Here is a 27,921-nt window from a genome sequence, read left to right on the forward strand (position 1 = left end):
TGTCAAAAACAATGTAGTTATGAGACATGGTCTGAAGATCATCTGTGCCGTGAAAAGTTTCGTGAAAATTGGATGAAATTTGTGACCTGTGAAAACTTTTAAGTGTTTTTAAAGAAATTCAATATGGCGGAACGTCAAACATGGCGGATATTGACGTCATGGGGTGCGTCGAATTCGGTCTCATCTAAGGATTCCAGATATACCTTAATGTTCAAAATGTGGTGTATGGTTGAAACGTTAAGTGCATAGATGTAATAAACAATTTGAAATGTTGGTGGCGCTAGAGCACTCGGAAGTGCAGATATGAAACTTTGTGAAATTAAACATATGACTGAACCGAATCAATGTGCCAAATTTCCCAACTTTTTACTGTATGGTTGTATGGCAAATTAGCGTTTTGTTATAATAATAATAAGAACACGTAGAATCACTATGGGTTGCCTCGCAGCTTCGCTGCTTGGCCCCCAACAACAATGTCAAATTAATCAACAGCCTAATGAAAATAAACAATACTATAATATACAAACCATAACGCATAAGAAGCGCTTAATTTGATATAATTGGTATATTTCCCTTCTGACGGTTACATAATTAATATGTTCATCTTTCAACTACACATGGTACCAGTTAATATATTCCGGTTAATTTCCCTTCGCCTTTGGAATTAAAATAGCCCCACACCATCACATACCCTTCACCATACCTAGAGTTTGGCATGGTTTTATTTCAGTTAACCTAATAGCTGGTTTGATTTGCATTGAGAGATGATCTTATGGAAAGTACCCCATGCCAATCGTGAGATATGGTGAAGGGTATGTGATGATGTGGGGCTTTTTTAATTCAAAAGGCCAAGGGAACTTTATCAGGATGCATAATATCCTGGATCCATGAAATAAGTGGCCTTTAAAAATAAAAATCTGCCTGCCTCTATGGGAACAGGCATAGGGGTGCCAATACTTATGACCCCTGTATTTTAAGGAAGAACATTTATTTATTTACGATACATTATTCATTCACAAAGAAAATTGCTGTCCTTAAAGGTTGGATATTTCCTCATTTTTTTACTTAAGGCATTAAGATTTACAATTTTCAAAAGATTATTTTATATTCCTCTTTTTAGTCAACTTTAGCATGGGTTCAAGAACGTATGATCCTCACTGTAGTTAACAATATGTAAGAATTCCTAACCACAGTCACACTGATCATGTAGGCTCTGTGCATCATCGTTACTTCCTCTTGCTTACTTGCCATCACCTATCAGTAAATCACAGATACTATGCTTATGCCACCACAAGACCATGCACACAGGTGTGCATGTTTTCCTGTCAAGTAACTTGTCATAAATGTTTTATGTGTAGAAAAGTGCTCATCACAATTTTATCATGTGGCCCATGGAGAGATACAGTACACTTCTGTTTTAAGCAAATTTAGCACTGAATTAAGCCCTGAAGTGAGTGAGAACAGTGACTCGCCACAAAAAGACAATTGATATTTTGGTCATATTCTGATGCACATACTGTATCCTTCTCTTTACATTTGTTTAGGAGGAGATTGCTAAGTATGATAAGATTTGTGAGGAAGCACATGCACGCTCAAAAGATGAGAAAATCCTCCACATTAAGCACTGGCTTGACTCCCCTTGGCCTGGTAAGTAGAAAACAATATTTTCCATTTTGGGAATACATGATTCAGATGATGTGAGAAATCCTTCACTTTTGTTCTGCATTATTAGAACGACTAATATGTAGGTTGTTAATGTGTATTATGTAATGTAATGTATATGCATGTCTTGTAGGTTGTTAATGTACTGTATACTGTATGCATGTCTTGTAGGTTGTTAATGTACTGTATATGCATGTCTTGTAGGTTGTTAATGTAATGTATATGCATGTCTTGTAGGTTGTTAATGTACTGTATATGCATGTCTTGTAGGTTGTTAATGTAATGTATATGCATGTCTTGTAGGTTTCTTCACTTTGGACGGTCAGCCCAAGAGCATGAGCTGTCCCTCTACTGGTCTGAGCGAGGAAGAGCTGACACATATCGGACAGGTGGCATCATCTGTACCTGTAGAGGACTTCACTATTCATGGAGGTGACACTCTCAAACCTCAAGCTAATTTTTTTAAATTCCATCACCTTTAAAATAACAGATGCTTCCTATGAGTCTCTCATGTCCTTTGTATTTCTCTTTGGCTCCCATCTACCACTCTCCTCTCCTTCTTGCCAGGGCTAAGTCGTATCTTGAAGAGCAGAGGTGAGATGATTCGTAACCGCACAGTCGACTGGGCTCTGGGAGAGTATATGGCTTTTGGCTCTCTGCTGAAAGAGGGCATTCACGTGAGGCTCAGTGGCCAAGATGTGGAGAGAGGCACCTTCAGGTAACAACAGAATAGATATCTGGACAGTAGAAAAGATTCCAGAGTCCCCTGTTGAATGCTGGAACAGATTATTTTCTTAATCGTAAAGGAGGTTTTTGAGTATTCATTCATAAGAAATGAAATGTAGAGTCATAGCTGCAGCATATATGTGAGGCAGAATTTTAAAAGTCTACTGCTGCCACGTTGGGGTTTAAATCTTCTCAGCTGTTTGTTACTGGCTAAGAGTTCTTTGAAGCCCTTGCTGTTTTCAGAACAGTTGTTTCTGTCTTCTGTCAGCCACCGTCACCATGTACTTCACGACCAAAATGTGGACAAGAGAACCTGCATTCCCATGAATCACATGGACCCCAACCAAGCACCATACACCGTCTGCAACAGCTCTCTGTCTGAGTATGGAGTCTTAGGTCAGTGAGTAAGGTATCATTTTCACTCAGGGTAACAATTAGAAACAAGTTAAAACAAGTTGTAAAATAAATACTGTACAGATTGTATGTGACCATCCCTCCTAATTAGTAGGTTGAGTTTCCAGAGCCACACCCATTGCAAGTGCACAAAATGAACCATGCAGCCGTACAGTGCAAGACATTTGCAATAGTGTGGGTTGCACTACAGCTTAATGGCTCCAGTAGTGTATTTACTTACTGTTTTGGATTGAACACCAATGATGCTGTAACTGTGCTGTAAAGCAGGCTGCAGACTACACAGGCGCACACAGTGCATCACATAAAAGCCAAAGTCAATCGAAGGATGTCTGTTCATCAGCAATTGATTAATAATTGATATTTGGCCAAGGTTGTGGGCAGATATATTTACGCAAAGGCTGAGCCATTTTGCAATTTTGCATCTGAAATGAGGCTACACATATAATATTAGCTTTATTCTTAAGATGCAATCTGACAAAAATGTGTCTGTGAATTTCATAACATTAAGGTCATGGTTCCCAACGATCAGTATCCCAAAATGAATGGTGATTAGTTTAACTCTGTATGCAAGTAAGCCTGTGTTATTTATCTTATACACAAGAGGGCACACTTGAACAATGGTCAGCAGAGCCGGCTCTGATGGTCAGCAACACCGATATAAGAAGCCTAATATCGATACAAACTAATAAGCATCAATGTGGGGCAGTAGTGGTCTATATATCAGCAAAACTGATATATTGGTCTATCTCTAGAGAGCACCCATCGACAAATCAAGGTCCTTAAAGAAATATCCCTCTGTATGCTATGAAAAAACTGTAGTGGCCCACACAGAGTCCTAACCTCAACCCCTCTAAACTCCTTGGGAGTATGAGGAATGTCTGCATTCTTACCCAAACTCACTAATGCTTTTGTGGCTGAAGGGGAACAAATTACTGCAGCTAGGATCCAGTGTCTTACTAAAAGCTCCAAGATGAGTAGAGGCTGCCAATAATGACAAAAACTATGTTTATACCCTTGGGTTTAGAATGATGTGTTCAGTTATTTTTTTCTCTTGTCTGTTCTCTTGCATGATTCATAGGCTTTGAGCTTGGCTTTGCTATGGCAAGTCCAAATGCCCTGGTCTTGTGGGAGGCCCAGTTCGGTGACTTCCACAACACTGCACAATGCATCATTGATCAGTTCATCTGTCCTGGGCAGGCCAAGTGGGTTCGTCAGAATGGCATTGTATTGCTGCTGCCACATGGTATGGAAGGCATGGTGAGTAGTGGTTTTCTCTTATCTTCATCCTGGATCTGCAAGTTGTTTGTTTGTCTGAGTGGACATAAAGGAATGTCATAACTGAGTCACTCCACCTCAAATCAACAAATGAAGATCTGTAATGGTTGACTAAAGGCATTTGTTGATTCGGTATGGAATGTTGACTTTATTTCCCAAATCTTTGCTGTTAATTGTTTTGTATCATTTTACCCCTTGCTACAGGGACCTGAACATTCTTCAGCCCGCCCCGAGCGTTTCCTCCAGATGTGTAATGATGACCCTGACGTCTTTCCGGTAAGATGCTGTGTTTTCCATAGAATTGGATTCAATTTGTGGCGGTAGCTGACTTGGACGGGGGGGGGTTAGTGTATAGGTCTAATTGAGTGCCTGTCACTTTAAGACGTTCGTGAGGGAATCCTTGCAATTGTAACACAGTTAAAAGACTGCTAATGTGTGGATGCAATTCATAACGTTTTCTACATAGTTAAAATAAAGGTTCGTACTTCTCCTTGGGACAAGCACTTTTGAATCTTGAAAAACACTTTTTCATTTACATCGGGATTTTGCAAACATTGTCAGAGTCAATAAAATAAGCCCTGCATGAGTAACGAAATTGACAAGCAGCTGTAAGTAAGCATGCTAAACTCGACATTCAAACAGTATTCTAACGTTAGCTTTGAGATACTGCTTGATTGCATAACTTAACTTAGTTTAGTCTCCTCAATGTAGCCTATATGTTGTGATAAGACCTTAGCAGAGTTCACTTCAATGCAGCAGTTTTGAACAAATTTGCGCAGCATGGTCACGATGCTAAGCGGACTTAATAGCAATTTAGCCCGACGTCTTCTATGCAATGCTTCTATGTGGCAACAACAATCCTTCAACAATCGTGAATCTTTTGTTAAATGCACATGCAGAGGAGTGGGGCAGCGGGCTCGTTACGAGAGAGAGTGGGGGGGGCAAGGAAAGGCTGCATGCGTAAAAAGCGCAGCTCAATGAACCGTGCTCAATGAAAGGATTTTATCATATCTTTAATTTAAATAGTACAACATTAATTTAAATAGTACAACATTAATGTGTGGCGGCCGGTTTGGATTTCGTGGCGCCCCGCCACAGATTAGTCAATGTATGGGAAACACTGAGATGGCACCACCCATGCACCTCCACCTCACCTCACCCCTTTTCTCTCCAACCAATGTTATCACTCTCTCTGATCTCTCACAGAAAATCACTGAGGACTTTGCTGTGCGCCAGCTGTATGACTGCAACTGGATTGTGGTGAACTGCTCAACTCCAGGAAACCTTTTCCATGTTCTGAGGAGACAGATCTTGCAGCCCTTTAGAAAGCCTGTAAGTCAGAGTGGAGTTTTCAGTTCTCTAGATGAAGACTGTAAAATCCTTTGGCAGTTTTTGGCTTAGTAAACAAACACTGAGAGGTACATGTAGGATTGTGTGACCATTTGTGTAAAGTAGTGTAGTGGCTGAGAAAAACGTGCCTGGGCCATGCCAATACAAACATGCTTGCATTAACACTGCATGCAGTGTTGATCACCCTATTGTTGAAATCAGGAGTTCTTTCATTGTTAAGGTCATTGTTGTCAGGAGTGCTCCTGTTGGAGTTTGTAATTTCATATTAAAACTTAGGAAACCTCTTTTCGTTCTACTACATGCTTTAAAATGGTCATTTGTAAGAATTACAAGATTTGTAATGTGGCGAAATATTTTATGTTCCCTGTCTGGCTCATTGTAGCTCATTGTATTCACGCCAAAGTCTCTTCTGCGCCATCCTGAGGCCAAGTCCAACTTTGACGAGATGCTTCCAGGTATGATGTATGCGTTTTGAATACATTATTGTTTCATGATGGTATGATTATGATCTTCGTCTGTGATTGTAACTGCTTAAAGTGAATGAATTGTACCAGAATCACTCTATCAGACCTTCTATCTCGATAGGTACTCATTTCCAACGACTGATCCCAGAGGCTGGGCCTGCAGCACAAAACCCAGCTGATGTAAAGCGTATAGTCTTCTGCACAGGCAAGGTTTACTATGAGCTGAACCGTGAACGCAAGGCGAGAGGCATGGAAAACACTGTTGCTATTGTTCGCATCGAGCAGGTAACCCAGTTCTTATCATAAATAGGGGAAATGTCAAACAAAATTATACATATCAATAGCATTTTAAAAAGCAGATGTTTCAAAAAGTTTGCACGTGAAAGAATGTCCGTTCCTGAAAATGGGGGCAGGTGGCTCCACGTATTTGGTTGTAAAAGCACACAGAATGAATACAAAATCTGAATTACAAATAAAGCTGTTATTGCAAGAACAAAAATCAAAATTACAAGAAATTGACTCAGAATTCAGAGAAATTAACAATTACCGGTAATCACAATCTTTTTTGTATAGTGGTGGAAACCAGCTTCTATAGATTTGGCTAAATGTTCCCCAGTGAGAAATCTGTAGCCAAATGTTTGTTATTTCAAACTTAAGCATTATATGACATGTTAAGCTGCAAAGCATCATACTCATAGAGCCTTTAGGCTTACTAGGCTATGAGATAAGGAGGAATGAGTATTGACTCAAAAACATTTGACATTCACTAACCATTTCTTTTTCTCTCAGCTCTCTCCATTTCCCTTTGACTTGGTGAAGAGTGAGACAGAGAAGTACCCAAATGCTGACCTTGTGTGGTGCCAGGAGGAGCACAAGAACCAGGGCTACTACGACTACGTGAAACCCCGCATGCGCACTACCATAGACCGTGTCAAGCCTGTCTGGTAATTTTTCATCTTTGCTTAAAGCAGACATAGAATGGAAAAACTGTTTTACATTAGCTTTTCAATTTCAAAGAAAATACACGTCTATGTTGTTTAATACTAACCTCATTAGGGCAGCCATTGGTTGCACACAAAGCAGGGATGGAAATTAGTTCAACTTACCAGCCACTGTGGCAGGTCAATATATAGAGCTAGCTAGCTAGCACCACAAATATACAGTCAGATCCAGTGGCACTGATGGTTAAAAATAAGAAAGTGTCTGGTAGGGATCATGTAACATTAGCAGTAGCCTATAAGGGTAAATCACGCTGAGGTTACCTACAATAACTACCAGTGAGCCGCCGTCTCCCCCGCAGCAGCCACTGGCGCAGCGCGTCACTGTTTGCAACTGCCACTATGCTTCCATGTGCCACTGCTATGCTTATTTCAACATAAACCTAGCGAGATACACAGATACAGATAGGTCTCTTTTGAAGTGACACACTGTTCATTGTTTTTAGGCTACTTGCACTGGTGTGTCAGTAGGTCTGCAATTCTGCACACCAGTTCAGAAAAAGGAAATGTAAACACTCAGTGGAGGGACATGTCAGTAGAGAAATCTAGTCTGTTTAGCGTTATGTTTGTCTTTCCTGCCTCAGCTCCAGACTGTAGTCATATACTTAAATCAAGTTGGATAGTTGGATTATGAATGCTTCAGAACTCACACAAACGGAGTGTCTTTTAAGTATAAGTATATATACTCTTTTGATCCCGTGAGGGAAATTTGGTCTCTGCATTTATCCTAATCCGTGAATTAGTGAAACACACACAGCACACAGTGTGGTGAAGCACACACTAATCCCGGCACAGTGAGCTGCCTGCAACAACAGCGGCGCTCGGGGAGCAGTGAGGGGTTAGGTGCCTTGCTCAAGGGCACTTCAGCCGTGCCTACTGGTCGGGGTTCGAACCGGCAACCCTCCGGTTACAGGTCCGAAGCGCTAACCAGTAGGCCACGGCTGCCCCACACCACTTTCATTACAAGACACCTTGGTATATGAATGCTGTTCTGCTGACCTTTAGTTTTGTTGCTACAGTGCGTGGAGGACAGGCCAATTATGAGTTCTGTCCAACATTCGTTGTAGGTTTAGAAATAGATAAAAAAGAAAATATCATGTCGCAATAATACTGATAACTGTGATCATTTTGGTTACTATAATCATGATATCAAATGCTAATACCATTACATTTCTAGTGGTTGGTAAAAAGGTTGAGTGGCTGGAATCCACCAGCCACAGTGGAAGGTGGACAAAATGTTTAAATTCCATCCCTGGCACAAAGTGATGCCAATTGTCCTACTCTGTCATTGTATAGCCTGTCCCATTTTTATCCTTTATTTGACAGGATAGTGAGGAGATATGACGGGATAGTGAGGAGATATGAATGGGTAGTGAAGAGATATGACGGGATAGTGAGGAGATATGACGGGGTAGTGAGGAGATATGAATGGGTAGTGAGGAGATATGACGGGATAGTGAGAAGATATGAATGGGTAGTGAGGAGATATGACGGGATAGTGAGAAGATATGAATGGGTAGTGAGGAGATATGACGGGATAGTGAGGAGATATGACGGGGTAGTGAGGGACAGAGGTGAGTAGTGGGTTTGGGAAATGACCTCAACCAGAGTGCCTGTGGATACTGAACCTGTTCATGGGATGCCGACGCTACTGCTGCGCTACGGTTCCCCAATCTTCACCTTTTTTCTACCCCTTACCTGTTTGCATCCCTGGTTTGAGGTACATGATTTTATTTAACAGTTGTGAATTAGATGGTTTTTAACCCATTTACTCCTAAAATGCCTGCTAAAAACGCCTATAGAATCCTATGGCATTCTAGACTAAATAGCCTTATTTCCTGAGGGTTTTCTGCAAACATACTAAAAATTGTCAACGTCTAGCAAAATGTAATATCTAAGCCTCTGTAGCACCTAGAAACATGACATAAAAAGTATGCTGCGCTACGCAGCATCCAGCGGGAGGGTCAATGTTGCACTACGCAGCAGGAGGGTCAATGTTGCGTCATGCAGCATCCAGCGCGAATGGGTTAAAGCAAGCAAACAGAACAATCTGTTTCTCACTTCACATTTACATCATCAATTCACTGCCATATATCTAAAGCATAATTGAGCTATGAATACTGCATATTCAAGACCCTGTCTGACATTGCAATGCTGTGTGTGTGTGTGTTTGTGTGTGTGTGTGTGTGCGCCTATATGTCTTGTCTGTCTGCAGGTACGCTGGACGTGGACCAGCGGCAGCACCAGCCACTGGAAATAAGAAAGCCCACGTGCTAGAGTTGACTCGCTTCCTGAATACTGCTTTAGACTTGGACGCCTTCAAAGAGCATGAGTAACAAACTGTCACAGTCCTGCAGATTACTGTGTCCATATTTAACTTCAAAACAGTGTAGATCCTATCTCTAAGTCAGGCGTTCCTCCCATGCCTTGTCTTTTTTTGTGTGGTCATTTGGCCCTCTTTTCATATCCACCCACTTCCCTTAACCCAAACAATCATGACTCAGAACCCCAAGCTCAAACTATTTGTCGGGTTAATGTCTGCAACCCCTTTTATGGATAAAGTAAAGTTGCATCTACTGCATTACACCGTTATTACGTCCTCAGGAGAAAATGTATTGATGACAAAGTTTAATATTTTACCCCAGGTTTGAAAATAATTGTATTTCTCTAAAATCCAAAAACTAATGCCCTTATGTTCTGTACTTTTAATCTCTCTCTGGGTGCCAGTTCTACATCACCACTTTGTGGCAACACAAGGCTTTAAATTATTTTGTGCTGTGATGCATTTTCTTTCTTTCCTTTTGATTGTATTAGCTTCAATATGAGTGTCCATTAACTGTTCAAGAAAACGGAATAAGGGAAGTATGATCAGTTTCCAGCGATGTAGTAATTCAGAATGGAGCAGTGCATCAGCATCTAAAAGAAGTAAACCTTCCCTTATTGCACAGTGAGTTAGTTTGTAATTTGGAATAAGGGTACTGGGCACATGGGTGGGCACATATTCCTGGGCTCATAATTACAGATTTTCCATAAAAATGATGTGTAGTGTAAATGTAGGGGTTGTATATTGCGTTTGTGGCCTTGATCTCGGTTTTCTGCTATAGAAGAAAAACTCTGATCACAATTGAAATGCGTACTGAATAGCATGTGCTCAACGTACATGCACTTACAGCAGTATGATGGAATTGCAATTTTGTAAGGTGCACCTGATCTTGGTTAGTTTTATGCTCACTTCACTACACTCCGGTGCCAAAAGTTGGAAGGGGGTTGAATTATAATTCAACATTCTACAGAGGAAATCATGTCATTTTAGCTCGACACTTAACTAGAAAAAAAAATCTGTGGAGAGAGCAAATAATTTATTTATTTTCGTAAGGAATATTTTAATTCTTTCCATGTTATGTTGCTTCATTGAATAAAGACATCTTCTCACCCGCCATGTGTTACAGCTTTAAATTAAGGCTGCTTTTTAATTCAACATTGATGAGTACAACATTTCAATGCCATTCATTATGACTCATTTTGTCCATGTTTGCCTGTTAGCTTCTTTAGGGAATCATATTTTGTGCTTTATATTTGATATTTTTATTATTATCTTTATTAGTACTACCATTGTATCTCCAACAGTCTCTAATGGTATGTTAGGCCTACAATGGTCTAATGGTGTGTTAGGCCAACTCGGACCACAGTATGATTTGTTTTGTATAGCAGGGGACCAAAGATCAGGATGGTGGAGTTGCCACAGCAATATGACATGAAGATCTCCCCATCAAAATATTTAGTATATTTTTTATAAATTAAATAATTATACATTTTATTTCAATACAGGTAAGATTGCATTTACACGTAGGCTACAGCAAAACAGGATTTGAAGGATACAAAGCAAAATGAAACAAACCCTTTGAAAGGGTTCAAAAATAAGTCAGGAAGTAGCCAGATCCTTGGGCCGAAGTATATGATAGGTTTAGAAGTGGTGGCACCGAAACAAGCATAAGAACAGACCAGACATAAAAAGCACCAGTCCAGTCGACCACTATGTCAAAGTTTCAAAAAATCTTAAGAAAAGGTTTCCAAAGGTACTGAACACAGATCAAGAAACTGTGATTCTGTGCTTACAAATGTCAAAAATATTGTTTTTACAAAAGGAGAATTTTTCTCCTTTTGCAAAAATGCGACCCTAAAAAACTGAGAACTTGTATAAGTATATATACTCTTTTGATCCCGTGAGGGAAATTTGGTCTCTGCATTTATCCCAATCCGTGAATTAGTGAAACACACTCAGCACACAGTGAACACACAGTGAGGTGAAGCACGCACTAATCCCGGCGCAGTGAGCTGCCTGCAACAACAGCGGCGCTCGGGGAGCAGTGAGGGGTTAGGTGCCTTGCTCAAGGGCACTTCAGCTGTGCCTACTGGTCAGGGTTTGAACCGGCAACCCTCCGGTTACAAGTCCGAAGCGCTAACCAGTAGGCCACAGCTGCCCAACAAGCACGGCTGCTTGTTTCTGTAGAATGTCCATTGTATCTGTTGCTTACCCCCAACATAAGTGGCCAAAAAGCATTACATTATAGCTGTGGAGTGGAGGGACTTGCCTAAAAGGACTTTGTTATGATGTAGTAGGAAAAAAATCATGAAAAAGTTTACATAGGTCAAAGACTCAGTGACATAAGAGGGTGCTAGCTAGTCCTTGGGCCACACCCGGGGCCAAACTTTTGTTTGACAGCTGATGCATGCGCAGAATTATTCCTGCATTCTGATTGGCTACTGGAATCCTTCATTCTGATTGGCATTTGGAATCCAGCCTAATGATTGGCTGTTAGAATTATCATATAGCTAAAAGGCTCATTCGACTTTGAGGCAGCGCTGCAGATCTGACTTGATATGATGGACGTGATGCATGGATTGAACGCAATGCATGCTGGTTAGAAATGCTATCCAACTTCCTCCCCTGGACAGGAAGTCACCATGATGTCACCACATCACATCATTTGGATCACAGAATTGGAGAGGGGGAGTAGCCTACAGTTAAATATGAAAGTGTAGGTCCAGTACATGTCCAGTGTTCTGGCTGCTACGAGGCCAATGAAGATGACCATGGAGGAGTTACAGTTGTAAAATAACAAGAATCACTGAAAAAATGGGTGTTGTGGCGCTGCCAGTGTTACTTGTGTCAAACAGTAGACCTATTTTTCACCCCCATGAAACGAGTAACACAAATGATAGACTGTAAACTAAATTATGATATTAAGTGTATTTCTCCAATAATGCACTTCCTTCAGTGACCTCTTGATCCAGGAAAGTGTCCTGTACACTGAGACATACTTTAACGGTCGTTAATAATAACCTTATTCTACTTCATTAGGGTAATAATAAATCGTATTTTTTCCCAGCTCAATGTCCTATTTAATGTAGGCTAATGTTAATGTAAAATGTGATAAATGCAGGGAGTGCAATTGTACGTGATTATTGGGTGAACTTAACGGATTTTGTGTCTACGAAAGTGTGATGGCACTTTCACCTTTGGACATCTTGGCTGGGCAAATGTAATAATTTAGTTGACGTGGATAGTTCTACATTTTTGTTTTGCCCTACGATACTCCTTAAAATACAGCAGTGTTGTGCAATAGAACGAATGGAATGGAGTAAAACACGGATTGCTACTTCCTAGGCTGTGAGCTGTCATAGCTGTCTTGTTGTTTGGGATAGCGGTTTCACGGTCTAGCCAGCTGACGTTGTAGTGCGAAGATCCTTGAAGATGGGCAACGTAAAATATTGTCATCTTAAGTCGTTATAGAGTTTCATCTTTGTAAACTCCCTTTTATCTTATTTTTTATTATCACAATCGACATGGATCAAGCAAATGGATACAATTTGTTTAAGAACACAAACACGTTTAGCTGTCGTCAATGAGAAAAGGCTAGCAAGCGTTATCATTAACGTTAATGTTGCTGCAGTCATCTATGCAGTCAACCCACGCTAGCTGGAGAGCTAGGTAGCTTGCTAGCTACCTGATCTGACATGTAACTTACGGAAGGTAATGCTAAGTTACGATTAATGAAACGCACCAATAGCTTTGCTGAATTAAGATCCGTATAGGTGATCTTTAGCTATATGCGCTGCGGCCCATCCTACGCACCAAATATTGCAACGACCAACGGTGGATAGGAGGCAAAGGTAAGGTTCCTTTGTCAACGCAAGTTAGCTGGTTTACCAGCGTTAGATGTCTCTCGCTATGAAGTTGTAGGCTGATGTATTGCTGCCATTATCACTATAACGTTGATTTAGTTGAGCTATCTGTTGTCATTTATATTGTTAACATGTTTGACATCTCTAAGTTAGAATTCGATTCGATTCGATTTCACGGGTATGCTTTTAATATGGCATTGTTTCGTTAAGTGTAACGTTAGCTAGTTAGCAATGGCTAATGTTAGTTTGCACATAGAAGAAACGTGCTAAGTTAGCTATAAGCTAACTAGTAAAGTCTACCCTTTGCTAAGATAAGGAAGAGTGTAGATTGCTTGGTAGCACTAGCTAGCTAACGTTAGATGAGCTTGCGATACAAGTCGGAAGACAACTGACAACGTGAACGGTTCTATGCAGAAAACATGAAAATAATGTGTGTTTTGTTTCCAACCACTCCCTAGCAAGTCCCTACAGTTCGATAGTTTTCAGTCTCTCTTCGCGAGACCATGAAAATGCACAATGTTTCCCTTGGTATGCTAGTTATTTTTCTCCGGGTTGAATTCATTGTTAGTGCAGTAACTTAACACTATCGAAGTCAGCAACGTAAAATGAGAAATTGTTCAGGCTAACTCAGCATTATTTCTTCAAAATTATAGCTGTTGCTTTAGAAAGCGTAACGTTACTGGAATGAAACAACTGCGAATATTCTATCAACCTAAGTGGATGAGAGTGGGTCAGAGACATGATTTGACCTGCGTCCTTGTATAATGACTAACGTTAAAGCATGTTGTGCCATTTTGTGTGCAGTTACGTTAACGTCAGACTACAATATCTTTGGGTGAGCGTGCTAACCTTTCAGCTGGTAACAAACTGACTATTTGTCGGTAGATTTACGTTACAGCTTTGCGAGCATTTTGGCAGAAGCGGCTAATTTCCTTTTCCCGAAGAAAAGATAAGCTGCAGATGACATGGCTCCAGACATCAGACGCAGGATGTCAAACGATTATTTATAAAGAGAGGGACTGTTAAACTCTGTTGCATTTTAATTTATATCTCCAGTTTCTATATGTTTTTGGGTAACTGCTTGTTCTCTGGAGGTGGGATAGGGATGTGTTTGACAGCAGGTATCAATAGTCAGTTCTTCTCTGGACAGGGCCTCAGAGTTGAGAAGAGGAATAGTTATGGCCTGTCAGTGACTGGGCCTTGAAACTTGCCCTTGGGCTTTCATAGCTCTTGCAGGGTGAAATATCTGACTTGTATTAAAGGTATACAGACGTTTCTACGTTACCATGAGTTAAAGGTGAGGTATGTAATTTCTCACAGCCCCTTAAAGGCGCAGTCAGGGATTTCGCAGGGAGTCATGTTTGTTTGTGTTTATGTTTACATTTATTAGCAGACGCTTTTGTGCAAAAAATGTACATTATATTTTAACCAGGGAACAAACGAAACACGCCAGAAAGGTTGCTTACCTCTACCTTTAGTATTCACAGAGAAATTCCACACAGGGTTTAGTTTTTGTTTGGGGGAAGGCTGCCCCCACTTTGTTTGTTTCCAGTTTTTTGAGCCTGGAGTGTGGTCATGAAGAGATCATTTCTGAATATGACAAAACATGTTATGGGTTTGAAATCGCATAAAATCCCTGACTGTAGCTTTAAAGACAAACTATGCAAGATTTTCACCTTTATGAAGCCAATTTGATAATAAACGAACTTTGTAATAGGCGAATCGTTCACCTAGCATAGCTATACAGCATAGAACTAGCGAGTCCCTACCGAGAAAACCAGCCATGCAACTTCCAAGAGTGGTGCTCCGTCAAAACTCGTGAGAATCTGAAACATTACCTTGTCAGTAGATATAGCTCTTTGGAGATAGTTTTTGCCTGTTGTTAATCATTCACCTCCACAACAAAAGCATTGTGTACAGGGGGGATAAGTTGCGAGAAGTTTGCTATTTACAAAAGCAGAGTAACATACTGTAAGCTTAAATACATCGCGACTCTATAGGGAGCTCTAAACTCACCAAAAATACCTAAACCTGCATAGTATACCTTTAACTTTGGTTACGTTTCTCATGGAGTGTGGTGTAACCAGTCCAGGAGTTTTGTGGAATACTTTGATTGAATATTTCAACACGAGTACAAAATTACTTTCAATCAGTTCTAATTGAAACCGATATTCGTTTGCACTTTAATTCTGGATTTTAGGGGGCCTATTAATACATTTAGCTTGGGGACATGTACAATGAAGTTGTGGTCAGGTTTACAATCCATGTTTTCTGCTGTTGGTTCAACTGAGGAAATTAGTTTTGTCCTTACATTCAAGGAGTTTTGTGATCATAGGTTGCTTTAATCAATTCTTCCGCACTTTGCCAAACGTTGGTGTGTTCAATTATGTTTGGGTGGCCTCATGGCTTTGTTTGTGAGCACTTGAAACACGTGATGCATTATGGCCTTCAGTCATTCAATGTAACAGTTTCTCAATTTAGCTTGTTTGGTCTTAGTGTCACATGACAAAGTGGACATTTCTTCGTAATAAGCCAGTCTAAGCTGAATGGCAGCCAGTTTTGAATGGCTGAACACCTTTTGGACTTTTTTCTCTTTTTTTCTTTTTCTTTTAACACTGGACTCTTTCATTTTTATTTTATTTATTGCTCCTCCATTATGGGGGTACTATTTGCTTAGGCTTTGCCATATCTGCCATATGTCTAATGTGTGTGTGTGTGCATGTGTGTTTGTTTATTTGTTGTCTGTACTGTTGGGTCTGGACACATCTTGCTGCTCCTTCACATGTGAAGTTCCTAACGGATAAATAAAGTTCTTTAAATTTAATTGAATAAGTAGCAGTAAGTATGGTTCCTTGTTCCCTGAGCAAAGTGAGCGATTCATGACGGACTGACATGATCTGTCACAATCATATTAGAGTTTCTATGGCCTAAAGTTAACATGAGAAAAAGTAACAGACAAAATATTCTTGCTTTATTGGCCCCCATCTGTATGCATTTTTCATGATGCCGCACAATTTTGTAATTGCAAATTATTCTGCTGACCCTGTCTAGGGGTCGCAGACTACCAGGAACCCACTTTGAGAACCACTGGCCTAGTCAATATGTCTAGTAAGATTGCGGTAACAGAAAAATTGTGTGACTGATCTGAGGTCTTGAATAGTGAGGAGTAGGCAGGCAGTGTCCCATCTCCTATTCAAGCATACAAGCTGAAACCATTAGGTAGACAAATTTCCGAACAAATTGCAAAATATAATTATAACTGTACGTGAGGATTTTGCGCCTTGTTATAATTTATTATAATTTGGGGAGGTCTGTTAATGTTGAGGTGCTCTAGTGCTGTTGGTATTGGTATGTCTGTCGGTTGCCTATCAATTGTGTTGACCATTTAAAATTATAAATAAGCTAAATAAATTTAGTGGAGTGGAAAATATTTTCCTTTGAAATTAATTCGAGTGGAAATATAGTAGTGTAAAATTGAATTATTATTAATTCAATATTATTATTGATTTACAAACATCAGAAAAACTGTGCTTGAGTACAGTAGCTTACTTAAGTATTCTCCACCACTGTATCTGATAAAGTACATCACACACTATGAACAGAGGCCATCTGCTCATTTTGAATATTGGCATTCATTTTTTCAGCAGAGTGGACCTTTCTTAGAGCATTGCTTATTTATTTATTATCCAACAGGTGGCAGGAAAGTCACATCTTTCTTTCAAAGGGGACTGATGGCATCCACGTAATTGCATAGGTTACGCAATGCAACGTCCAGCTGCTGCAGAGGCAATACATTTGCATTTTGAAAATGATGCTACTGACATAAAGTCTAGGCAGCGTATTATGCCACCAGTGCATTGTGGCCAGAGCGAGTCAGATGCACAAAGTGGGCAGAGTCAGGCCTAGGTTAATTCATATAAGATTTAGTGAAAGCAAACCAATAGCAGTCTTGAGCAATGCCTTTAAATGGAATGCAGAGACCAAATTCCATACATTCAATGATTTACATCTGAAGCGCTTCGATAGGAAGGCATTTAAAAAGCCCACTGCATGATGGTAATCGGAATTAATAGCATTTTAGCCTGTTCTCTTCAAACCATAGACTGTAAAAAAAAAACAATTCCTGCACGATAGCATTTCAATTGATGAGCAGAGGAGTGGCTCGTCCGTACAGAGAGAAAGGGAGAATGGGGCAGAAGCTGTAGTTAGAGGTGCACATAGAAGGGTGCGTAATTAAACAGGACTTCACTGAATTTGAAAAGACAAGAAAAAAATCTTTTATGTGGCGGTCATTTTTGAATTTGTGCCGGTGCAGCACAAATAACTCGATGTGTGGGAAACACTGACAATCTTAAGTTGATGGCCAAAACGATCTGACGGAATTTACAAATTGGACATCATTTTCACAAGTTCATGTACCAGCCATTTCCACCTTTTTTGTAGAATGACCCAGTTATTCTTCACATGTTATGGATTTATTTGTTGATTACAGGGATGTCTTCACTACACACAAAGGTTAGCTTGATTATGTGGTAATAGCCTGTCACAAGTGTCGTTAACATCTTCCTATTTTTTGTAGACTGCCTTTAGGTTGAGCAGATTTGGGTGTGGTAACCCCCAGTTCCTCCAATGATCCCCATCAATTCCATGAAACCTGGGCTGCCTCCAACACCGCACAGGTAAACAAAATAAAACCATGCTGGCAGCAAAATGTAATGTTAGGCACCTACCCAACATGTCTTTGGTGAAATGGCACTGAACATTATCTAATATTTTATAAACAACATACAAAAATGATTGTGTTTTTAAGTTAGTCTACAATTGGATGTTGTGTTTGTTGCAGCAAAAACATGTTGCTACACCCTTGCTTTAGGTGTTACTATGCAGCAATTACGCATTTTAACTTGAAATTGGAGATAAACTGACAATACTACCCATTCAGTTTTTCTGTGTTATTAATAGTACTAGTTCAAACATGCTATTCCTGTAGAAAACCCATAGCCCAATTACAGGCCAACAGAAAAAATAAGATGATAGGAAAACATCATTCTAGCCAAGCATTCAGTAATGACTACTGAGTATTACATTATAATACATTATAATAAATGTGCAGTGAGCGGAATTTAAGCATGGCTGCATGTGACATTTTTTACAAAGTAAAACGGCTGTTTTGAGTTAAAGCTATATGTTTATCCTATTGAATAACTTGATGGTGAAGACAAATTATTTTGTGGAATGATGCATCAGATATTTGCAATGATATGACTCAAATGTCTGCCACTTGTTGTCTGTAGCTGATCAAAAGGGCATAAGCCTAAAGCTTTGAGTTAAGGCTATATCGCAGGGCTCTATAGCGCGACCAATTTGACCGCACATGTTACCAAGCGTTTGTTCTTCTTTGACCTGTGTTGCACGGTGCACCAATACTGCAGAAGGATGTACTTGGTATCAAATGATAGCTCTGTGTCTCTGTGTCTATGCGATTACGGGTTCGCGAGTAATTCAAACGAGAGTTATTCAAACGAGAGTAATGGGTGCATAGGTGAACGCAGTGAAGTATAGACTGTAAATATGATGCAATTTGATTTAATTTCATGATTTTTTCCCCCCTTTTTTTATACTTGATCGTACAGACAAGTGCGTAGTCTCGTTGGAAAGCCCCACTTCTGCTCTTCCAAGCTATAAAGGTTTCATCTCGCTGCGACTAACAGTTCCGGGGCAGTATAGCAGAGAATAAAGGGTGTGTTTTTTGATGCACTTTGCGTCAAAAAGGTTAAGACCGACGGGTCTCCACTTTTTAAAAGTGGGAGAACAAATGCAGATTTCCATGACTTGAGAATAGAATCACTGTGTGGACTAAGATTGAAAATGGAGGAGATAGGATCAGCAATGAAGTTTGCAGCAGTTTTGAGGAAATATTAGCCTAGAAATCTAGACGCACCCTAGCGGCGGCAAATTAATTTGCTCAGCCTGTACGTCTAGTAGCAAACAATAGGGATTTCTATTGGCTGACGCCGTGGACGTCATCCAATCACAGTGCTCTATTTTGTTAGAGAGTCTTAAGGCGGGCTTAACAGGATGACGACAGTCCTGCAACGGTGAACAACAAGGAAGGTGGCTATGGCGAACGAAGAGTGGTTGCTTGAATCGGCGTTGCCGTCAATATGGAGGAGTTGGACTTTTTTTTTAAAGTTGAGCAACACAATGCTCTTAAGTCATTCCTTTCGAAGAAGGATGTATTTGCCGTTTTGCCGACTGGATACGGATATGGTCTTAGCACTGGCCTATTGCATGCCTAGGCAGTTTGAAAGACAATTCTCTGCCCGCCCCTTGGATTAAGCGAGGTGAATGCGTCGATTCCAGACTATACATTTCAATGATATAGGATGGCCCGCCAGGCTTTGGAAATATGGCTCAATCTGTTCTGGGCCAGCAGACTTTTTACGGTCCAGGCCTAACAGTGCCTTTCGTACTTCAGAGACAGATATAGAAGTAAAGTTGAAATTATTCAAACTTGCATTAGATGAGTCTGTGATGGAGGTTACACTATCCGTGGGGTTGGCTGGAAGTGTTGACTGAGTAGCTATTCCTGCATTAATAAAGTGCTTGTTGAACAGTGTTTCCCATACATTGACTTATTTGTGGCGGCCCACCACAATATCAACATTGACCACCACACAATGATTTTCCAGGTTGTACTAAATTGTGCTTAAATCTGGTTAGCATCATAACCACCCTGTGCTAATTTGTTAAAAACTGTTGTGTTCAAGTTAATTCTGCAAACCAACCACCACGAATTCAATTCTGTGTTTAAAGTATCACTATCTACTATATTTTGTTTACCCCTTACTTCACCCTGGCTTGTTATTATAACTTCAGGGATAGTGGGGGGTGGCACGTCATCTGAAGAAGATTTAAGCTTAATTGCTTTCCAAAACTTTTTGGGGTCATTAAAGCTTTCATTTATTATATTCAGATAATATTCACTTTTTGTACTTTTTATTAGTTGTGTGAATTTGTTTCTTAATACCCTATCATTTAACCAACATTTACCATTATTATTTATTTTTGCTTTGATCCATGCTTCATTCCGGTCTCTAATAGCAGTTGCAATAGAGTCATTAAACCAAGGATTATCTCTGCCCCTCACTCTATATCTTCTAATAGGGGCATGTTTGTCAACTATGGCTAAAAAGGTCTTTTTAAAATAAGACCAGCTCAACATCACCCATAACACAAACTAAGTTTAAATCACTCCGATAGATTTCATGAAGAAAAGCTTGTTCATTAAAACATTTGTAATTTCGTTTAAAAATAAACCGTGGCTTGGTTACAGCACCTGGATGAAGATGCACTCTCCTCCCGCTTGAACGTCTGTTCCTCCTCGTCATCCGACATTTCATATATTAACTCAAAAGTTATTTTAGGGAAATCGATCTCCATTTTTTTTTCCAGTTGCAATTGCCAAGGCTACTTGCTTTTTTGAATTATGAGAACTTTCATTTAATTTTAATTTAACGATTATTGCTACATTGTGTCAAAGCGTTCGAATCTTCCCATTGTATCGCGGAGTGATTTAGGCCTATTATTAGCTGTGCAAAGTCTGAGTTGATATGTTCAGGGATATTCCAACTCATGTCTCTCGGCCAATCAGAAACAAATAAATAGTTTCATAGAACCCAATTGTTGTATAATCATAAGTAACACACATAATGAATTTTGCTAGCACCCTATAACCCTATAGCTTTTGCTTGCACCCTGTAACAGGCCCTTTTTAATCACATTTTACATGACATTATCAAACTATTGGAGGTAAGAACAAAAGGGGAAATCAACTACATGGTAATACAGCTGTGTATGATTATCCATTAGCAAATTCTAATGTTGAATTGTCTAACATAGTTTGACTCACAATGTTGTTTTATGGTCTCAGTGACAGCTCCTACCCATATGACCCTGCATCCTGGCAACAACAAAGCAACCAATCAGCAGGATCCCTTTCTGTGGTAACCACAGTGTGGGGTGTGAGTAATCCTACGCCAAATCAGGTAATGACCTTATTATGCATTGACTAAATTGTCCAGATATTTGTTCTACCAACAACAGTGATGAAATGTTATGATTTGGCAGGTTCTGGGCACTCCTATTGGACCAGGTGGGAATCACGTGGGTGGTGCTATGATGTCAAGTGGAGGGCCTGGTGTGAATTCTGCTCAGTTCATGGGACAGCCGGGTTACCCTGATGCAAATAAGGGCTACATGCAGCAGGGTGTCTATGGGCGAGGAGGGGGAGGATACCAATCTGGACCTGGTTATGGCGGGAGGTGAGTCTGTGTGTTTGTGGCAACATAATATTGGCGTAATAATAGTGTTAATATAGGAAATATTTGTAATAATTGAAGTAACCATGAGCTGTCCGCATAGGCGTCAGTTTAGGTGGGGACAGTTGGGATGTGAACCAACCACTTTTTGTCATGATTAATTTCGTCCCCACCACTTTTTGAAACCACTCAAGTTTGACTTTGTTTGGATAAGAAATGCAAAACATATCGTTAAATATCGGTAAAAGAAGCACACCATTGGCTTTCGCCGCTCTACACTAGCCGTTCCCTCTCTCATAAAGCACTGTAGGCTACCAGAGAGGATAGAAGTGGGGCTTTGGCAGAAATGATTCAGTGTAGGCTACAAGGGTAAAAAGTTAAGCTAGTGCAAAATGTGTGGATGATTATCATATGACATAAAGACCCCCTGTAAGCAGTTTGCTTGCATAAAATTATTTTGCAATAATTTGCTAACTAATGCAGTGGCTGTTCAAAACGACGTAGAAAATGATGTGCAATAAACTGACATTTCGAATAGCACAGGTTACTTTTGACTGTCTTTAGAAAATTTTGACTGCAAGGTGCCAAATTCAAACAAGCGATAATGGTCCCGCAGGACCCGCACTGTAAAAAATTAACACTGAAATGCAGTAAGAGGTGTGAGAAGGAGAGGTGTGAATTTGGTCGTCGGCGTCATTTAAGGCAGGAGGCGTGAGTTAAGCAGCCATCAAAACCAAAATGAACAGTGGGAAACACTGGTCAAGTCCTGCATGACAAACTATTTCCAATGTCCGCCAGTCCACAAGGTAATTTTTTAATGGTGATGTTTAGGTTCAACACTGTTAAACATTTGTAGAATGCTTCATAGAGAAATTGCAAATGCATATTATGTAGCCTTACTAAAAGTAAAAAAAAAAAAAAAAAACGTCATTGTCCCCAGCAGTTTCCTAAGCACACTTAAGTTGATGGTTATTGTCCCCATCACTTTTCAAAACATACGGACGCCAGTGGGACTGTGCAGAAGCTTGCCAAGGCCTTAAGGCCCAGAAACGTCCAACTTGGTGTGTTGAAAATACCACCCACTGCTTAGGCTCATAAAATGACACACGTTGACCTCAAGGTGGTGCTGTAATAACACATCTTGATATCCTGCTGTGTTCTCGAAATGATAACCTACCTATACGAATGGCATTATGGAACATAAGGCATAATGGAAAATTATCTTAACTTTTGCATTCTCAGTTACTCTGGAAATGGAGGAGGCTCTATGGGCATGCCTCCCCATGGGGCTCGATCTACAGATTTTACACAAGCTGCAGCCGCTGCTGCTGTAGCTGCTGCCGCTGCCACAGCAACAGCCACAGCCACAGCAACTGTTGCTGCCATCCAAGAGAAGCAGAACCAGGAAATGAACTATGGCCAGGTAAAGAAAATGCCTGTTTTTTACTGTACTTCTTCACCGAAGGTACTTATCCACTACTTGATTGTTATATCGAAAGCTTGTCTGACTATGATCATGATTTGCTTGTCTGATTATGATTTCTATAATCCCCATTGCATCCGGATGGGCTGTCTCTATGCTATGCGTGTCCCACAAAGAATATGCAGTGATTGTGCATGTACATGAGTTTGTGTTTCATCTGTCTAATAATTGCTAAAGAACGATGAGTCCGCACACCAGAATCTGCTACTTAGCGTTTTTTAATTGTATATCACCATGTGTAACGTTTCGGGCCCTAGCCCTTCATCAGACATAAAAGATAATAATGATTGGTAGCTGATGGTAGCAGCTGATAGGACGGCATGCTACTGAATGGATTATGGATGACCAAAGATGACAGGATAAATAAATAAATGCAGATGATATGTAGGCTACAAATCAATAAATCTATCTAGAGTTTGCTCAAACTGGTAGGCTTAATTAATTTCTGCAATTACCTAATTGCTGCCTTATTTATGTACAGGAAATATAGTAAATAAATGAAACAATATAGAAATAGCCTAGGCTACCGGTACATAAATAGCCTACATAAATGAAGCAATGTGGAAATAGAAAAATAGATAAATGAAGCAGTGTGGAAATGCATGAATAAATAAATGAAGAAATAGAAAGACAGAAATAAACTAGACTGCATTTCTGCAAAACTGCAAAAGTGGGTTTGATCAGGTGCATGGACAGTATTCCGTGAACACGATCAACTGAGCTCTGTGTTAAAAATGAGGAAGAGTTTTCCTTTCACCAAAAAGGCCCTAAAATAAAATAAATTATCTCAAGACTTTTTCAAAATTTTGTCTTAGTATCTCAGAATTCTGACCTAGTATTTCAAAATTAAAGCTTAACACAGAAATAGGCATAGCCGAGTGAAAATAAAGATGTTTGACCTCAGAATGAAGTCATGCACAACACTTTTGTCTTTGTATTCCCAGATGGGCAACTCTGGCCCCTACAGCTCCCAGTTCCTTCCACCCTCTGGATCTAGATATCCCCCTGGGATGGGACCCTCACGACCACCCTCCATGGGTCCTATGTTTGCTCAGGGTCAGAGGATGCCCCATCACCCATCATATTCTGTAGGGCAGCAAGGACCTCCACGACTCCCTCAAGGCCTCAAACGGCCCTACAACTCAGAGGTATATCTGTGGTGGAAGTAAGACCTTAACACAACACAACTTATCACCTAAAATGATGTCCCACAGATCTTAAAAGTAAATTAAATCATGTAAAATTAGAGTTATCAACTTGAATTTTTAAACTTGTCCTTTGAAATGACCTTTTCTGTTGTCTCTTATGACTTTAGTTTTTTGATGCTGTATTGACATCAGATACAAACAATCAATCATTTGTGCATTAAGATTTCACATGCTAGTCATAGGAGATTGCATCATGAAAATAGGGCTTTATTTGTATACACCAAATGAAAAACCCTTCCCCAACATCATACAACCAATCTTTCATGGTCACTACCTGTGCTCTTTTTCTAAGCAGTCTTTCTTCTACTATTCAAGGGATATCCTGGTCCACCATATGGTCAAGGGCCAGGACCGGGTCCTTATCCTGGGCAACCTATGCAGTACTCTGGTCAGGCTTCCTCCTCTCCCTCCTACCCTGCTGTTCAACAGCAAGGGAACATTGGACAATACCCACCTGCACCTGGAAATCCTGGCCAGTACTACAAAGTAAGGTTTCACATGGATTTGTTAGAAATGAAAACTCTTTTTAGAAAGTCCAATGTATGTACACATCAATGGCTGAGTGTATCTGTAACTTGTTTTTAAAAAAAAGGATGAAATCCTTTTTGTTTTCTGTCTCACTGTCTATTTTGTGTAATTATTTTGTAAATAGTCAGATAGTAATATAAATAGTAATACAGACTCAGAACAGAATATACAGAGGTCAACTGCAGTGTACAGAGCCAAGTAAAGAAGTGGGAGAGCACTGAATGTTGTGCCTAATTTCTATAGAAAACCAGTATGTTCAAACTGTTCCTTGATAATGAGCCCCGGGCAACACCAGGTCCGCAACTGAAGCGCTCCGTTTGGGGGTATAAAAATGTCCAAACGTACACCCCGCCGTCATGTTTGGTGTAGCCAGTTCCATTGATTACAGTTGAAGCTAATTGTTGCAGAAGATGGTCCGCGAATGGAACGCTTTACTGTAGTTCCGTGCCCGGTGTAGCCTCCCTGAAAGGGTGCCCATAGACAAAGCACAATAATAGCCACAGTCAACTGGAGCAAGACAGACACAGTATGAATTTGTGAATTAGACAATCAGCCATCAACTGTTAACTTATAAATATGGAGTATAAAGTAACTTCTAACTGTTATAGTGTTGATCAACATGCCTGTGTGTTCCAGGCAGAGCAGTTCAATGGACCAGGCAACACATCTCTGAACACATTAGCGGGGAGTGCTGGAGGACCATACAACACATTTAACCAGGTCACAGTCAATGGGGTAAGATATGAAAACATGCTAATTTCCCAGCTGACAGCTACTAAAAATCTCAGTAAAGTATAGGAATTGTGATTAAATATTATAAAAACAAAAATGTAATAATAAGATACAGCAAAAAGACCCCGTCATAATTTGGTTTTGGTAAAGACCCCTTATGGTTGTAGTGTATACGATCAGATATTTGGAGGTGTCAATAAGGGCTAATGTACTGTATGTAACCGTCAAGAAGTGTTTTGTATGTTTCCAGTGGTGCTATGATTTCAAATAAGTAACATAATTCCACTGATTTTTTTCCTTTTTCTAGCCTGGTAGAGCATTACCCAATTACCCCAGCTCACCACTGCCTGGAAACCCAACCCCTCCTATGACTCCAGGCAGTTCCATGGCTCCTTACATGTCTCCTGGCCATGATGTCAAATCCCCCTACCTGTCTGATGTCAAGCCAAATGTCACCACCTTGCAGCCTCCTGCACCTCCACCACCCACAGGTGAAAGCACTACAAGTTTGCCAAGTGTGTTTATGCCAGTGTTTAGTCGAGCCAAATTATGTCTTACCTATTTTGTCTAATTAAGAGTAAAGAAAGAACTGTACAAAATTCAAGTAAAAAACTAAGAAACTCTTGTGTTATGCTTCAGTTTATAAAATGAGCTTTCCAACTGCAGAAGTTCTTTTCATGTCCAGATGAAAAGGCGCCATATCACTTGTAATGTAGTTGTGAACTACAAAGCTCCAGTAGCTGATCCTCCGCAATGTGCTTTTTTCCAGTTTTATGAGCAACCAGGGGTGAACAGTTGTAGTGACTGCTATGTGTGTGCACTTAACCTTAAAGGAGAAATCCGGCGAGTTTTCACATAGATCTCCTTTTCTCGAGGTCACCGAGTACTGTCGGCACAGAAAAAACGACAACAATCGGTTTTGCCTAGCTTGAGTTGCTACAGCTAGCAGCTAACGCAGCCAGGCAGCTACAGCGCTAGAGTCTGGGAGCATGTACATGGGAGCTCACAGATATGCCTTTTTATGTAAACATGCTGTAATAAACCTCCATTCTAACTTGCTGATATTGCCAGCTCAACCTGTGGGACAAGTTAGCATCTTTCTTGAAGAGAAAATAATGTAAAGCGAGTCACCGTGACCTTTTTTTAAATTATTTTAATTCTGTTAATTCATACGTGAACCATTTGCATTTTGGAAAGAAGTAATTTGTATTTATTGTATTTGTAATTTTGTTACCACTTAACAGAGTCTGGTACTCCTTACTGAGTTTGTGCTTACCAATGACAAAAAGATGGCTGAAATTTGCAGTTTTGCTGGAGATGCTCACTAACTCTTCCTCTGTTAACCTCCCATATAGCCAATCAAGTAGACGAACTGCGGCTTACATTCCCTGTGCGTGATGGTGTGGTGTTAGAACCGTTCCGCCTGGAGCACAATTTGGCTGTTAGCAACCATGTCTACCAGCTTCGAGAGACTGTCTTTAAAACGCTTATGATGAGGTAAGCAGAGGGTGATCAGGTTTTAAACCACTTCTGTAGTGCCTCAGTGACATCAGCTATTTAGTTGTGTAGTCTTCGATTATAATCCACTATCACACTTTTGTTGAATTCAGCGAAAATATGAATGAATGCCTTTATTGTCATTGTACATAACAATGAAATTCAATTGCACTTCCCCTAGTGATGACACATAGTATGACAAGACAACATAGTAAAACATGAATTAAGACATAAAAAAGAGAGCTAAGAAATATGAACACAGTAATAAATAAAATAGGTAAATACAGGGTTCCCACGGGTCATGGAATTTCTGGAATATCATGGAAATTTGATGGTCTTTTCCAGACATGGGAAGTCAGGGAATTGTATCATTTGTGGGGCAGTCATGGAATATCAGGGAATTTTGTTAGCAGTTTAAAATGTACTTGCCAAAATGCAATAATGCAAATATATTTCCAGGCAGAATTGGTGTGCAGTATATCCAGTAATTAGCTTTACTGCTGTCTTAAGTGGTAGTGATTAGCCCAACTTTTGTTTATTCAAAGTCCATTTATCCATCTGTCATTAAAAAAAAAAAAGTATTGAACGCTATACGGCTACTCTGGAATCTTTGGTCGGTATATTGTACGATTCGTTCAATAGTAGGTAATGGAAATTCAGGTTTTTAATCAGGGAAAGTCATGAAAAAGTCATGGAATTTTACATCTGACTTAGAGTGGGAACGCTGTGAACAAATGATAAGAATTGATAGTGTCTAAAAGAAGACATAGTCCATAAAGTGCAGTGCAGTCCATATGGGTCATGAGTTCAGGTGTTTTATGGCACTTGGATAAAAACTATTCAAAAGTCTGGAAGTGCGACCCTGGAAAGATCTGCAACGCCCTCCAGATGGCAGCAGAGTGACGAGGTTGTTCCCCTAGCTGTTTATCCAGTGTGTGTGACCTCCAAAATAATTTGCTCATGCACGGTCAGACATGCACAAGCTCGGACTTAGTTAACAGTATTTGAATACACCATTATTATCATGATACGGTAGCCCTATTATTGGCCTGCATAGCATACATGTTACATACTGCG

At 40.1% G+C, this 27,921-nt stretch overlaps 2 protein-coding genes across 5 annotated transcripts in view; both read left to right on the plus strand.

The window, feature by feature from the left end:
• Positions 1-10,324, plus strand: part of LOC143106173 (2-oxoglutarate dehydrogenase complex component E1) — a 51,785-nt gene extending 41,461 nt beyond the window's left edge. For all 3 annotated transcript variants that reach the window (XM_076270386.1, XM_076270384.1, XM_076270385.1), the window contains exons 13-23: positions 1,545-1,647; positions 1,966-2,094; positions 2,230-2,380; positions 2,657-2,784; positions 3,881-4,059; positions 4,282-4,353; positions 5,284-5,409; positions 5,810-5,882; positions 6,013-6,176; positions 6,681-6,835; positions 9,105-10,324. In XM_076270386.1, coding sequence (XP_076126501.1) covers positions 1,545-1,647; positions 1,966-2,094; positions 2,230-2,380; positions 2,657-2,784; positions 3,881-4,059; positions 4,282-4,353; positions 5,284-5,409; positions 5,810-5,882; positions 6,013-6,176; positions 6,681-6,835; positions 9,105-9,225 — 1,401 coding nt within the window. In that variant the 3' untranslated portion in view covers positions 9,226-10,324. The remainder of the gene's footprint in view (positions 1-1,544; positions 1,648-1,965; positions 2,095-2,229; positions 2,381-2,656; positions 2,785-3,880; positions 4,060-4,281; positions 4,354-5,283; positions 5,410-5,809; positions 5,883-6,012; positions 6,177-6,680; positions 6,836-9,104) is intronic.
• A 1,894-nt stretch (positions 10,325-12,218) lies between these two features.
• Positions 12,219-27,921, plus strand: part of LOC143106554 (zinc finger MIZ domain-containing protein 2-like) — a 29,006-nt gene continuing 13,303 nt past the window's right edge. The window contains exons 1-10 of one of the 2 annotated variants that reach the window (XM_076270877.1): positions 12,219-13,063; positions 17,655-17,754; positions 21,009-21,123; positions 21,206-21,399; positions 22,639-22,819; positions 23,824-24,027; positions 24,403-24,573; positions 25,252-25,350; positions 25,655-25,838; positions 26,703-26,844. In XM_076270877.1, the coding sequence (XP_076126992.1) occupies positions 17,705-17,754; positions 21,009-21,123; positions 21,206-21,399; positions 22,639-22,819; positions 23,824-24,027; positions 24,403-24,573; positions 25,252-25,350; positions 25,655-25,838; positions 26,703-26,844 (1,340 nt within the window). In that variant the 5' untranslated portion in view covers positions 12,219-13,063; positions 17,655-17,704. The remainder of the gene's footprint in view (positions 13,064-17,654; positions 17,755-21,008; positions 21,124-21,205; positions 21,400-22,638; positions 22,820-23,823; positions 24,028-24,402; positions 24,574-25,251; positions 25,351-25,654; positions 25,839-26,702; positions 26,845-27,921) is intronic. The other variant, XM_076270876.1, reaches the window with a different exon arrangement.

The sequence above is a fragment of the Alosa pseudoharengus genome, unplaced genomic scaffold (assembly GCF_046254945.1).
Source record: "Alosa pseudoharengus isolate Yale_2024_CS ecotype anadromous, Long Island Sound unplaced genomic scaffold, YU_APseudo_1.1 YU_APseudo_1.1_scf_6, whole genome shotgun sequence".
NCBI lineage: Eukaryota > Metazoa > Chordata > Actinopteri > Clupeiformes > Clupeidae > Alosa > Alosa pseudoharengus.